Source organism: Aspergillus uvarum (genome assembly GCF_003184745.1).
Source record: "Aspergillus uvarum CBS 121591 unplaced genomic scaffold BO82scaffold_4, whole genome shotgun sequence".
Lineage (NCBI taxonomy): Eukaryota > Fungi > Ascomycota > Eurotiomycetes > Eurotiales > Aspergillaceae > Aspergillus > Aspergillus uvarum.
This window is the reverse complement of record NW_020291301.1, coordinates 25,635-39,031: the sequence shown is the minus strand read 5'-3', so window position 1 is coordinate 39,031 and position 13,397 is coordinate 25,635. Positions and strand designations below refer to the sequence as shown.

Below are 13,397 nucleotides of genomic sequence, written 5' to 3'. Positions count from 1 at the left end.
GAGGAGGAGGAGGTGGTGGTGGTGGTGGGGGGTAGGAGGGGAAGGTGGATTTATTAAAGATGCAAGTAGTCAAGTAGCTTCCTTCTTTGCCCGCTCTCCGACCAGACCGGAAAGTCACCGCTTGCGCGAGTTCGGCCCTCTGTGACCAAACGGGTATGGTGTCAAGTTATATAGTAGGCGCTGTCCTGCCAGCCAAGATTTTGTGAATGGGGAATTGTGCAAGATGCGAAAGGAAAATTCCCCACAAGGTGCAGCGCCAGCCGCGCGCACCGGATGTGTGGTGGAGATTATCATGTTTCCTTCATCACATATGCGGGACAAAGTAGCCTGCAGATTCGCGCTATGTGGTTTCGAGCAGTGGACCGAGCGTGCGGACGGAGCGTCGAGGAGCAATTACGGACACACTGGAGATTAATTGTTGACTGTAGAGTGCAGACCGAGTAAGGTCGCTGACTGTAGGTACCCGATCCCTGCAGGTGGAAAGTCTACTGAGTCCTGAGGAGAACTGAGAGGGGCTGGGAAAAAAGTGCACAGCAAGCTGTGATTGAGCTAGAGTACTGTACTGTGCCTACCCAATTCCACCACCACATCTAATCCACTCTCGGTTTCAAACCACTGGGCACAGAGCATGCCCATCCCTTCCGACGTTCGGCGGGGCGGAGGAGATTGATAAGAAGTCGCCTGACCCAAGACTAGACTATTGCAATTTCCTCTCGCGCGCGCAGTTAGTCTACGTACATACTTGATTGAGAAGCGAGCCCCGAAAAATATTTCAATCCAGTTCGGTGCGCTTGCTGGGTGCAGTTGCAGCCAGCCTTTGCCCACCTCGGTTAGGGAAACTGGGTTTGGGAACCTTGAAGAATTTTTTATCACGGCGGGGTGGGGAAGACAATTTTATCAATCAGTGATAAGATGAGAGTTGCTTTTCGGGTACCGTACCGTATTGTGCGGTGGGGGCCTGTCGACTGTGACCGTACAGTACGGTACGCGGTACCGGCTGAGCAGGAGGGGATGTGGAGGTGAGTCGACAGGTGGGATTTGTTTTTGGTGAGTTGTTTTAAACAGGTGGCAGGATCGCACAGCGTTGGAAGTACATTTTTAGCAGGAATCTTCATCGTGATTGTAGAGAAGACATCTATTTGCAATGGTTTACTTTTACTCCGTCAATGCTGGACTGAGGGGGTTACGCCAACTCGGGGTGCAGCATTTTCCCAGCACAAGTCATTTCCAGTAGGGAGTCAGGGTCACACGTTGATATACGCGAATGATTGAAGGAAGCAGTGATCATCCTATTATTTTCAAAAATCTATAATTTAAGTTGCACAATTGAATCTCTAACATTGCACGCTAAAAACAAACTCGATCGTAATCATCTCAGTTTCCCTTGACTGCACTCAGATAGCTGATGACCTTCTCAGCCAGAAGCCTTCTCGGCTCCGCCTGGTCGTCATTGCTCAACGCATGCGAGGCATTGGGAATGATGAAGCTGTGCTGGTCATCCCAGACCTCCGCCTCGCCGTTGCGGTTCGCCGCGTTCCGCCACCGGGCCATCAGCTTCTCCTTGTCAATCCAGTCCGGCACCGCCTGGTCGGCGCCGGAGAACATCACCATCAGGCGACTGCGGAGCAGGCCCGAGTCGCGGATCTTGCCGAAGGTGGTTTTCAGGTGCTCATCGCTCAGATCGGAGCTGAACAGGTCGTCTTCCTGGGGCGTCGCGGGGCTGTCGGGGCTCACGAGACTCAAAAAGCGGCGGGCGCTGATGGGAACGTTGGCGCCGTAGCAGATGTTGGCGGTGACGTCCAGGGGCAGGACGGTGTCGAACTTGGGGTCCTTGTCGCGCACCGCCTCGCGCGCCATCGCCTCGGCCTTGTCGTAGACCGCCCGCACCTGCTCGGGCGTCTTGCCGTTGAACCCCCAGTGGAGCACCCACTGGATGGCCTCACGGTCGGAGACGGGCGCTTGCATGATGGCGCCGTCGAGGGGCATGCGCTGCAGATGCTCCAGGTCGCTGTCGAACGGGTGGGCGACCGTGAAGGGGTTGGGCCGGTAGAGGTAGTGCAGCACGCACTGGCTGCCCGTCGAGTGGCCCATCAGCACGATCTTGCCGGGGCTGCCGTACTTCTCGGTCTTGTAATCGCGGATGTAGTTGAGGCACTTGGTGATCTCGTTCGTGTCGCGGTCCAGGTGGCCCAGACCCCAGGAGTTGTAAGAGGAGGTGAGGTTGAGCATGAAGATGGACCAGTCGCTTTGCTCCATCATCTTCGCCATGTCGGCGACGTAGGAAGTGGTACCGATACCATCGCCCAGACCACCAACGAAGAGGAGACTGTGGGGTTGGGCGACCTTGCCGGTTGTGTATTCAAAGGTGACGAGGGATTCAGTCTGTAGTAATGAGAGATGAGATGGTCAGTTGCCTTCTTGCTATGTCTCTACGCCTGCTGCGGAGGGGTCAATCGTTGAACGTACGTAGTGGTGGAGCATGCCCGGGATACCACCCTTGGGCCAGAATTTGGAGTACAACATGATGTGTGTGGTGCTAGAGAGCTGATGTTCTCTGTGCCGAAGAAAGTTGAAGGTGACGACGGACGAGAGGGAGGGAGTTTTCCAGAAATCCCACGGAAGCTTGCAAATGATGGGATGATGCCAGCGGTGGCCTTTAAGAAAACAAACCCCTCTGTTATCGCGTAATTGTGGAGAATGAATTCATAGGCCACGTTCTCCTTTTCCCTCGGCTGAATGTATTTCTGAGACCGGCAGTTGCTAAGTGGGTATGGTATTTTTCTGTTTGTCTTGCTCTGTCCTGGGTGGTGGGAGGAGCAGTCCACTTCTGCTTGGACCCGACCTGATCCGACCGACCCGTTGTTGTGAAGGAGCCATTTCCCTGGGACCAGGAAGCAGTCGCTTATCAATCAGTACACAGCTTTGTAACCAAGGTACCCAGTACCCAAACTAAACTCAGACTGGGTGTGCGAGACGCTGAACTCGGAACAAACCTTTAATGTTGCTTTTGAAATTTTGAACACACAGCTTAGTGCTACAAGTCCCTATCCAGTGAGGGGTAAGTCACATCGAACACTACGGATTTCACCTGCGACCGGTAACAATGTCTGAGACTAGTCTGTTACAGCGCCCTTACCATGTAAAGGTATGTAATTCATTTCCAGCGGTTCCAGTGTTCGGGGCTCACTATTGATCTAATCAGATTCTCCGGTTCAGCACCAGACAAGCCACCCTTCAGCTATCAGATCCGCTTTTGTCTAATCTGATCGGAACTCACCGTTGTGTTTGGGTCTTGACTACACTAGCGTAGCGTCCCTGTGCGCTGTTGGGAAATCCTGAAGTTGCTGCAGTCGAGGGATGTCCGAAGGGGAGTTGATGAAAGTTAATCTCGATAGACAACAACACTATATAGACTTATACTACAGACGTGTAATGTAGTGCACGTAGAGTTTGTACAACAAGGAAGCGAACACTGGAAAAGATGGCATGTCCTGCAGCAATTGTACCTGCAGCATGGTGAGGAGAGCTCGCCAGACCCCCCTGATCAATTCTCGGAGCACGGAGCTAGTTTAGCAGAAGTCGCTCGAATCCGTGGCGGACGGTGAGCCGGAGCCCGCATTGTTTCCTGACAGCCCCGGTTCTTCCCTCGGCATTATTTCAGCGAAAGAGCTTTCGTGCTGTTTGCCATTTAACCTCATGCAGTGTATTGAGAAAGTGGAAAACTCCACCGGGCTACATAGAAGTCCTGCATATATACATACTTATCAAGGTAGCAAGTACACGCCACCTACAGGAAGCGATTAATGCTGGGGGCATCGTTACTCTCAAGGTTGTCAACTCACAAACATAGACACACCGCCTATGTTAAGGCGATCGGCAGGCACGGAACAGCATTGTAAACATTGCAAACAGGGACGGACACACCTTAGGCATTCAATGGCTTGCTGTCACAAAACAATCTTCTGACCGAGGCTATTAGATTACCACCTCATCACCATCACCATACATAAAAAAGAAACCAGATCAGAAAAGTTCATTATTGCTGAACATAACATCAGTGATCACCGCATCAACTTCCCTTTATAAGGCAAAATGTACTCTATCTTCCAGCTCTCTATCTTTTTAGTAGATTGATCCTTCCTCCACCATCCCTGCAGAAGAGATAAAAGAAAAAGGAAAATAAAAAAAAAAATAAAGATCTTGATTAAGCTCACTGTGGGCAGTCGATTAGATGTCTTCCCACCCCAACCGCAAGGGACTGACCTACCTCGAACTTGATCTGTTCTAGAAACACCACGAACCGCCGAAGCGTGGTTTCGACCACCGACTCGCATGGGTGCAGCACGGCATGACCCAGGGCCGGCAAGGCCGGCTCAATATCCTTTCCTAGCGACTGTAGCAGCTTCTGCAGACTCTCCAGCAGACCCAGAAACTGTTTGGCGTTGCGGCCGATCAGCGTCCGGACCAGGAGGGTAGCTTCCTTCTCGTCGAGCTCCATGCGACCCAGCTGCGACGGGCTGCGCAGACAGATGTACTGCGACAGCGGCTGCTCGAACGCCAGCACCGTGGGGTCTAGAAGCGTGCTGCTGTTGGTGCTCGTGATGCTGTAGGCCAGACTGCCGGCCTCGAGGAGGGTCAGGCACTGCTCGGCCAGCGCGGGCAGCATTGCAAAGGACGAGTGCGGGTTGCTGCGGCAGCCCTTGCACTTCACGATCGCTTTCCCATTGGTAATGACCCGGTGGACTAGGTCCAGGATGGTGGCGAGCTCCACGACCGGTTGAAGGTTCCGACACTCGGTCATGAACTGCAGGAGACGTATCGAGCAGGAGCAGCTGCTGCTGTCCATGACTGCACAGCGGGGTTCAGAGAGCAGATGGCGCTTTCTAACAGACAGGTCCAGTTTGCTCCGACCACAGGGTCATCGTTGTATCGAAAAAGATAAGATAGAGACCCCCATCTTTGCTGTGGTAGGAGGTTGAGCCGAACGAGATCACGATTCGTGCACGCAGTCGCCGCAGGCCTGGGCTCCTGGGAAGACTGGCTTGCCCTGCACCTGAATTCACATGCCTTGCGGCGACTCTACATTGCAGCCCAATCACGACGTCGTGCCGCTGAGGTACTAGAGCAGCCTCACCTTATATCACTTCCGGTGGGAAGGCTCTGTTGGTCTGTTCCCTGGGCAAACTAGTTCACTGTGCGACGTAGTATGCTATGAGATCCGCGCACTCGTCACACAGCTGGCTCTCGGCCATGCCCTAGTGCGCAGGCAGCAACCCTGATGCTCCTACTTTTTTGGGTCTAGTATGCAGCTTATGTGACTGCCCAGACAAGGCACTACGACAGGTTTAGTCTCGTACATTACCTTCTATGGCCGGGGGTGTTTTGGAAGAGAATCAAAGGAAACCGAGAAGAACATTCTTTGAGCTGAAAGTGATGAATGATTAGGATAAGCGAGTACAAATTATGACTGTGCTAGCAATTTAGTCTTCATCATAACTAGCTCCAGCCGCTGATCGGTCTCCAATATCATTCCCAGCCTGCCCCGGGCAGCAGGTACAGCCAGAAACTCTTGCGTACATAGACGAATGCGACGAACAATCATTTGCAGTTCTGATAACCGAAGGTACAGCACCTGTGCTATGAAAAGAAATTTGTCCTCGAATGGAACACAGAACCCTCCTACCACTAACGGACAGGCATCCACCTGTGTCTTCAGATAGTGGTTGCTTGATCGGCATCGTCTAAGGTTCGCGTTGGGAACGTTATCGGGTCTGTTACCTGTAGGGGGGGGCTCGTAATTCTCGGCGAACAATCTCTCTGCTAGTCCGCTGTCCAGCGATATAATTGCTTCTAGAGCGGTCACTAGACTGTCAATGCTGACCACAACCATCATTAGGAGGTTAATCCAAGTACGGGAACATAGAGTGCATTGAAGGATGGTGTGCGAAAGTTGTTGCAGCACGCGTTGACAATTCAAAATGGAGTCAATCGTAGCCGCAGGTCCCGCACGCGATGCAAAGTTATTGACCTGAATCAACTCGCGTATCGTCGGTTCGTGGCATTGGCACTGATACTGGAAACTAGTCATGGTGGGGTTTGTCTTGAAGTGTTCTGGCACATAGTTGTAGACGTCATTAAGATTCGGAGCTCTGGTTGGGATGAAACTGCCGGAAGGCTCCGTCGCTGACATCACTCTCGTTACCGTTGGTGGAATACTATCGATAGACGATGTAGCCGGCTGTAGCCAGGCCAAAGAGTCTTTCTTCAAAGCTTCAGGGTCAGAGTTCCGACTGTCTGCCAGTCCGTGGGCGTCATCAGCAGGGGACTGGCTGTGACTAGGGAAATTGCTCGGAGCCAGGTAGTAGCACTCTGGGGCTTGTTCTTGAGAATCCGTTGTGAGGAAACTTCTTGATGGGCTTGTGAAGTGACTTGAATGAGAGGGACTTGTGTTATTGACGCTCTCAGCCTTGGTGTTGTTCAAGCCGAGTGAGTCTAGCAGTTCGCGCTCCTGCACTAGATCAGCGACAGGATTAGACATGAACTCCTGTAACCAATTATCTGGAGATAGGTCGTTGCCGTCAGAAACTTTTAGATCTTGTAAGCAGGTTATATTGTGGGAGTACATCATATGTACCACAGGGAGCCATACGATTAGGATCCATGAAGCAGTCTTGGTGTAGACTAGCATCATCAATACCAAGGTTCTCGAGGCCATCGCTTGCATTGTTGTCAAGCATCGCTCTCTCATTGACACATGGGTAGCTTGGTAGGTTGGCTCTGGCTTCGTGCACCGGCTCCTCTATAATCCTCTTCTTTCTAGGGTATCCACGAAATCTCTTACCCAGAGGGCCCCGGGCATGTTTTTGCATGTTGAAATGACTTCCACTCGCTGCAGTATCTTTTTTCTTGGCCGGTCGCCCCAAGCGTCGAGAAATACTGTAGATACAGCTGTAGTTGTGCTTTTGGCATCGTAAACATGATGGCTTCTCATGGCTGCAGCGAATCTTAGCCTGCTGGCAAGCGTTGCAAGTCGTTCGGACCTTCACACTCTTGGGAAGTGGACCGGTGGTAACTTGGGACGACTTGTCTTGATTCATTGTGAATACTACAACTCACAGGTTGAGGACAATGTTCAGCACCAATTGAAAAAAATAAATATACTGGTACAAATCAACGCAAATATTAAAAAGGGCTCTGGTGCCAAAGAAGGGGGAAAATAGCAGTATGGTACATCCGCCTCTACCACCTCAATACTACTGTCCAGGTTCAACAGCGTATAGACCGAGGCAGAGCATCTGAGGTAACCATGATGTTGTAGGTTACATAGCCATGTTTCACGGCTTAGTCGGGAGCATTGACCGGTCAGCTTATCATCGCGTTTCCTATAACACTAGAGCTCTAGGCTGGCGAATCGTGCAGTACGCTTCCGAATGTCGTAAGACCACGTCGGAAGACCGGGGAGTGTTACTGGAATGTCGTCTAATGAGTTTTTCGACATTTTCTCCAAGCAGACCGCATTTGAAGCTCACCCAATGCCGAAGAACAGAGATTCTCGGATCCGAAGGGGGAACTCCCGAGCCCTATCCGCCTGTGATCGTCATGTTCAGCGCCAGTCGACAGACCCGCTCAATCGAGTGCTAAATTCGTGCTACATACCTAATTGGTATCATCAGCCCCAAGTCTCCAGGCCCCAGAGTTAGAGCCCCGTCGGAGCCACTCACTCACAGGGCGTTCCCTACCAGGTTCCTCCGCGGTGGCCTCCGTTGGAGCCTGTCTTACACAACGAAGATCATTTCACCCGCCACCGGCGCCCCGAGCCATCCTGTGAACAAGTCAAGCTGCAGAATAAGCGTGACACCGAGTGGTAAAGGAGAAGTATGGGTATGCGCGGGCTTCGATCAGAGCTCCGAGATCATCCGCCCTGTTTCCGATGCTGCGGTCAGCCGCTGGGTTTCATGGTTATCTTTCTGCTCGGGAGCCGCCTCACAAGGCGTGATTGATCGTCATGGAATTGAAAGTCTGTAACCATTCGCATTTCACATCTTGAAACTTGTCTTATGATAGTCATGTGTTAGCAGATGTTGCATACTTCGCATGTGTAGAGTGTCAATCACGGCGGCAAGGAAGTCACATTGAGCAGCATTCCGAGCGTCATGGTACATTTTCTAGCAAGTCAAACTGCGAAGCCTTGCAGATATTCTTTGGTTCGTCAAGCGAAGACAGATTTCGTTGTTCTGGCACCTGTCCTGTAATATCTGAATCCAAAGGGAAGCAGGAGTGTGTGTCGGATTTAGCAGGCTGTTTGAGACGTTGATGACGATTGGGTATGATCTGAACAGCATTCAGTCGATAGTCCTTCTGCTCTTCAATTGGCCTTCTGCAATAAGGTGGAAAAGCGAAGGAGAAAGGCATTGCAGGGCGGAACTGTAGTGGTGATGAGTGATGCCCAAGAACCTCGTCCTAATTAGGCAAGTGCAGATAAGGGCGGGGTCAGTGACGTAAGTTATGCACAGTGGGACCTTGCTGACTCATCTCCATACCGTCTTTTCCGGAAGTGCCGGACATTCTCACCAGGTACAGCTGGATTTCCAGTTTGTCAGTTTTCCATCTTCTCAGGAACTTCTCAATGGCTTCAGTTCCAGCCCCTGATTCCCTCTCGGATGAGGAATTCTCCTCACGTACCCCGCGCTATGCCGGTGAGGATACCACCCCGACCAGCCGGCAGGAAATCTGGGGCTGGTATGCTTACGGCATCGCTGCCGAGGTCTTCGCTGTCTGCGGTGTCGGTACGTCTCTGCTCGCTTCATCCATGTGCATCTCAATCTCGGCACAAACTAAGTAGTTCTAGGATCATTCCTCCCACTGACCCTCGAGCAATTGGCACGCGAGCGAGGATTACTCCAATCCAGCCATCAGCCATGCGTTGGGCCCAACGCTCCATCAGGCGACTCCAATGAACAATGCGTCGTCCACTTGATGGGTTTGGAGATCACCACCGCCAGCTTCGCCATGTACACCTTCTCCCTGGCGGTGCTTGTGCAAGCCTTGACTCTGATATCGTTCAGCGCGCTGGCAGATTACGGTATGGCTATCAGACTCTGTCTCTCTCGGTTCCTCGCTCTATACATCAGCACTGACCATGATGCTCCACTTCTGCAGAGAGTAACCGCAAAACCCTCCTTATGACCTTCGGCTTCGTGGGCTCCGTAACCAGCATGCTGTTCATGTTCATTTCCCCGCCAGTCTATATTCTTGGTGCACTCCTGGTTGTGGTAGGCGTTGTATGTCTCGGGTCCTCGTTCGTCGTGCTCAACTCGTTTCTGCCCGTCCTCGTCGCAAACGACCCATCCATCGCTTCACCAACCAAAGAGACCCCCGAAGAGCTTCACCAGCTACACCCTGACGGGGAGGAGGATGACGATAGCTTTCGCACGCATTCCGCCCGGTCGCATGGTCATGACCAGGGCGAATCCGGTCAGTCCTCTAAAACGAAGGCAGTGTCTCCCGAACTGCAGCTGTCGACGCGCATATCATCCAAAGGAGTGGGGCTGGGTTATTGCGCCGCAGTTCTAGTTCAAATCCTCAGCATTGGGCTCCTCCTGACTCTCTCGAAGACTTCGATTGGCAAATCATCCGGCACGTTTCCGCTGCGCTGCGTGTTGCTGCTAGTGGGCCTCTGGTGGTGCGCATTCACACTGGTCAGCCGGCGGTGGTTGCGCACTCGCCCCGGCCCGCCGCTAGAGGAGGCCGGCGGCGCAACACACAACGGCGGCCCGCCCCGCGCTAGATGGCGACTCTGGCTAAGCCTTGTGGGATTCGCTTGGAAATCGCTGTGGAAAACCGCGCGGGTGGCGGTGGGCCTGCGCGAGATGCGTCTGTTCCTCGTGGCCTGGTTCCTGCTATCGGATGCGCTGGCGACGGTGTCCAGCACGGCGATTCTGTTCGCGCGCACTGAGCTTCACCTGAGCACCACCATGATTGCGCTCCTGTCGATCACCGCCACGGTCTCCGGCATGGCTGGCGCGTTCCTGTGGCCGATTGTGTCGCGCCGGCTGGGTCTGCAGTCACATCAGACCATCATGCTATGTCTTGCGCTGTTCGAGTTGATTCCTCTGTATGGACTGCTGGCCTACTTGCCCTTCGTCCAGCGCTGGGGCGTCATCGGCCTGCAACAGCCCTGGGAGATCTATCCGCTAGCTGTTGTGCACGGTGTGGTTGGAGGCGGATTGGCCTCGTACTGCCGCTCTTTCTTCGGGCTGTTGATTCCTCCCGGCAGCGAAGCGGCTTTCTACGCCCTGTACGCCGCCACGGACAAAGGCAGCTCGTTCATCGGGCCGGCCATCGTCGGCATGATGATCGACAAGACGGGCCAGGTGCGGAGCGGGTTCTTCTTCGTCGCGGTGCTCATCCTGCTCCCGATCCCGCTGATCTGGATCATCAACGCGGAACGGGGCCGCGCCGAGGGGCTGGCGGTTGCCGAAAATCTGACCGACCGGGATGGCGAGGAAGCGGAGGGCCTGCTCTCTCGGCGAAGCTGAGCTTGATGATGTTGACGAAGGGAAGGGTTATATATTTATTATAGACACACGAATGTATTAGTCTAGATGAATATCACGAATAACGAATTATTTTACACCGAACACCGCCCCAGCCCCGCTCCTTTATCCTAAAAAGTTCAGAGAAAATTCTGCTCAATCGTCGTCCACGACCACGACCATCCATACCCCCACCTCCCCGTTACTCGCTAGTAATGGCGTGCAGTGGACCCATCGATCGCGTCCTTGGGTGTTGTACCTCGTTACCCACTTGATGCGCGCGGTGACGCTCCGCCCACCTTTCAGTGCTTCCAGCAACTCCTCACGCACGGTCGAGGAACTCCCAATACGCGAGAGGAATGAAGACTGCAACATGCCAGGGATTTGGAGCGCGGGGGAGGTGAAGAGAATCCGCAGCGAGGGGTACGGTCGCACCAGGAGGTACTAATTTTCGTGTCAGTCCCAAATCATATGCCATAAACGCAAATAGAAACAAGTGAAGACAGGAAAGGGAAAGGGTGAGAGAGAAAGAGAGAGGCCTACATTTTCATACACCCCGGTCAACGAGCCTCTCCACATGGACTCCTTCACCTCTCGCTCCCGGATCGCCTCGTCCTCGACCATCGACCACGTCCGACTCATCGCCTGCCAGCTGCCTCGATCCAGCATCCCGGCCGTACTGGACACCGCGCTGGGGTGGAAGAGCGTCCCGCCGACCTCGTGCGTGACGTTCAACTCCCGCGGGGTGAACAGTTCGGTCAGCTGCCGGAATTCGTCCTTGGGGCGGTCGTTGTCGTCGTCGTCGTCTTCGCCGTTGTCCCTCTGGCTGTACACCGATCCTATTGATCCGAGACTCTCCCCGGCCCGATGATGTGGGTAATGGCCAATTTCCATCACTGCCTGCGACGGTTCGTGGTTGAGTGGTGGTTGGGTTGGAGGGTATGTGAAGGTTTTTGTGGCGTTGTCGGCGTCGTCGAAACGGACCTGCACCCCGCCTTCCTCTTCTACCCCTTCCTCCGGCTGGATGATCTCCATGGAGTCCTCGTCCCGCGCATCCTCCGCCGCCTTAGCCTCGGCTCGACGTTGCTTTGCCTGCAAAGCGCGCAGGGACTCCATCTGTGCACCGTCCATGGCCAGCCCGGAGACGTCGATTTGGGCGCCGATGAAGTATCGCACCGTGCCACGGCTGTCGCACAGCGGGGCGCACTGTAGGAGATTCATAAACGGGGAGCCGTCGCGGCGGCTGTTTGCGCGCATCAGTTTATCTCTCCTCCCGTGCAAATTTCTAATGGCCTGGGGTCTGGGACGTAAGCAACTCACTAATTCAGGAACAGCTCTGAATGATGCCTTCCATTCTCAATGCCCTCGCGAATGCGTCTCACACTGTTGGGGTTGGTCTTCGGCCCCTGCAAAAACCGACAATTGCGACCGAGCACATAGTCCATGCCATATTGAGTCGTGCGATGGAATTCTACATACGATTGTCAATAGCAGAATCACAACCTGACCAGTGGCCGGTCAGTTTTAGACAGAACATACCCTCCGATGCGAAAATGATAGGATTGTCCCGTCGGGACGGATCGGTCAAGCAGAACACCTCCGCCAGCGCATCTGACGCACCCTGGAATTTGGGCGGGAGAGTCCCGCGTACGCGCTCCTCGACCACTCTACTCGTCAAGCTGATACAGCGGGCGGTGATGAAAGCGGGAAGCTCCTCCGCTGTGAGGGCCTGCAGAGCCTCGGTGACGCGCTGGTACAGCACGGGGTGGGAGATTTGGCCCACGATCGGGTCGGGCGTCGCGATTGTGACTGGAGGCGCGTCAATGACGGACCGAACAAGCGCGTTGGCATAGTCAATGGCTAGAAGAGCCTTGCGGGCTGTGAGGTAGTATGTCAGGAGGGCGAGTGAGCGCGGACGCTCTTCGAGCAGAAATTCGCGAAATCGCGTAAGATAGCGTGGATTGTTGAGAATCGAGAGCATGTGTTCGGAAGAGAACATGAGGTCGGCGAGACGCTCCAGACTGTGGAGGGGAGCAGCGTCGTCAGATGCGGCTGGAGCAATCAGATCATATGAGAGGCCTGGTTCTTGAAGCGGATGGAACTGCTGCTGGTCGCTGTCATTGTTGTAGTAGGGATTGGGCTCGTGGAGAAGAGGCAGCTCGTGGATCATGTAATTGCGACGGAGGGTTTTAAGGGATGGCTTTGGTGTTAGGTTGGGATGCTCCTCATCCTTGCGAGCCCGGCTGGGGGGGTGAGGAAAGCCAGCGATGAGTGCTTCTGGGGGTCTGCACACCAGTAAGCAAGAGCTGAATTCTTTTTGAGAGCGAGTATAGCTCACGGGGAGGCTGGGTAGTTGTCGAGCGCGACGGTCGACGGCTCGGAGCGCAGCGACTCGGTATCCATAAAACTGGTGTATTGATCCATCACGGCGTCGCACAAGAGTTTGGTTATCTATGTGGCTCATGAAAAGAATCTTCTCTCTGCTTTATAAACTCTGCCCTTAGTTGCATTTTAATATATAAGATCCGATCGATCGAGGCAGCAGAAGGCAACCAGCACTGGATGTATCGCAAAATCGACAAAACCAAAAGGCATCACAGAAGAGTGAGTGATCGATCGATGGCCTTCAGCTGTCAAGTTGTCAACCACGCGATCGGACCAATTTAGGATCAATGATGCAATGGCGCAGATGGAAACAAGAGTTGGAACCGGTTCGTGCGATCTGTATGCTGCCGAGCCGCGAGTCTGGAACGGCAGACTGCGGATTCGACGAACCTGTCATAGATCTGCAGGGTCGATCTGCCGGAAGCTCGTCTCCCCTGAACTCTGGCTACCTTGACTGTTTGCTGAAGACGCATAATG

The 13,397-nt window shown here is 53.7% G+C and overlaps 4 protein-coding genes across 4 annotated transcripts; 1 reads left to right on the top strand and 3 right to left on the bottom strand.

Moving 5' to 3' along the window:
• Positions 1–1,320: 1,320 nt before the first annotated feature.
• sidJ (putative siderophore biosynthesis lipase/esterase) lies at positions 1,321–2,754 on the bottom strand. Its single transcript, XM_025632901.1, has 2 exons — positions 2,467–2,754; positions 1,321–2,382 (listed from the first exon to the last, which is right to left on the bottom strand). Exons 1-2 carry the CDS (start codon positions 2,521–2,523, stop codon positions 1,375–1,377), a joined length of 1,065 nt encoding a protein of 354 aa, XP_025496258.1. The 5' UTR covers positions 2,524–2,754; the 3' UTR covers positions 1,321–1,374.
• Positions 2,755–4,267: 1,513 nt separating this feature from the next.
• BO82DRAFT_260313 (Zn(II)2Cys6 transcription factor domain-containing protein) lies at positions 4,268–7,097 on the bottom strand (the record flags this gene model as incomplete). Its single annotated transcript, XM_025630929.1, has 4 exons — positions 4,268–4,372; positions 4,466–4,832; positions 5,469–6,594; positions 6,650–7,097. Coding segments are annotated over 4 exons (2,046 nt in total), but the record flags the coding sequence as incomplete, so codon positions are not given.
• Positions 7,098–8,611: 1,514 nt separating this feature from the next.
• Positions 8,612–10,631, top strand: BO82DRAFT_326055 (MFS transporter). The gene is made up of 3 exons (XM_025632900.1): positions 8,612–8,786; positions 8,849–9,082; positions 9,160–10,631. Exons 1-3 carry the CDS (start codon positions 8,627–8,629, stop codon positions 10,536–10,538), a joined length of 1,773 nt encoding a protein of 590 aa, XP_025496256.1. The 5' UTR covers positions 8,612–8,626; the 3' UTR covers positions 10,539–10,631.
• Positions 10,632–10,635: 4 nt separating this feature from the next.
• Positions 10,636–12,820, bottom strand: BO82DRAFT_350365 (uncharacterized protein). The gene is made up of 4 exons (XM_025634131.1): positions 12,075–12,820; positions 11,856–12,006; positions 11,079–11,778; positions 10,636–10,979 (listed from the first exon to the last, which is right to left on the bottom strand). The coding sequence occupies exons 1-4, from the start codon at positions 12,703–12,705 to the stop codon at positions 10,692–10,694; spliced, it is 1,770 nt and encodes a 589-aa protein (XP_025496255.1). The 5' UTR covers positions 12,706–12,820; the 3' UTR covers positions 10,636–10,691.
• Between the last annotated feature and the right edge of the window lie 577 nt (positions 12,821–13,397).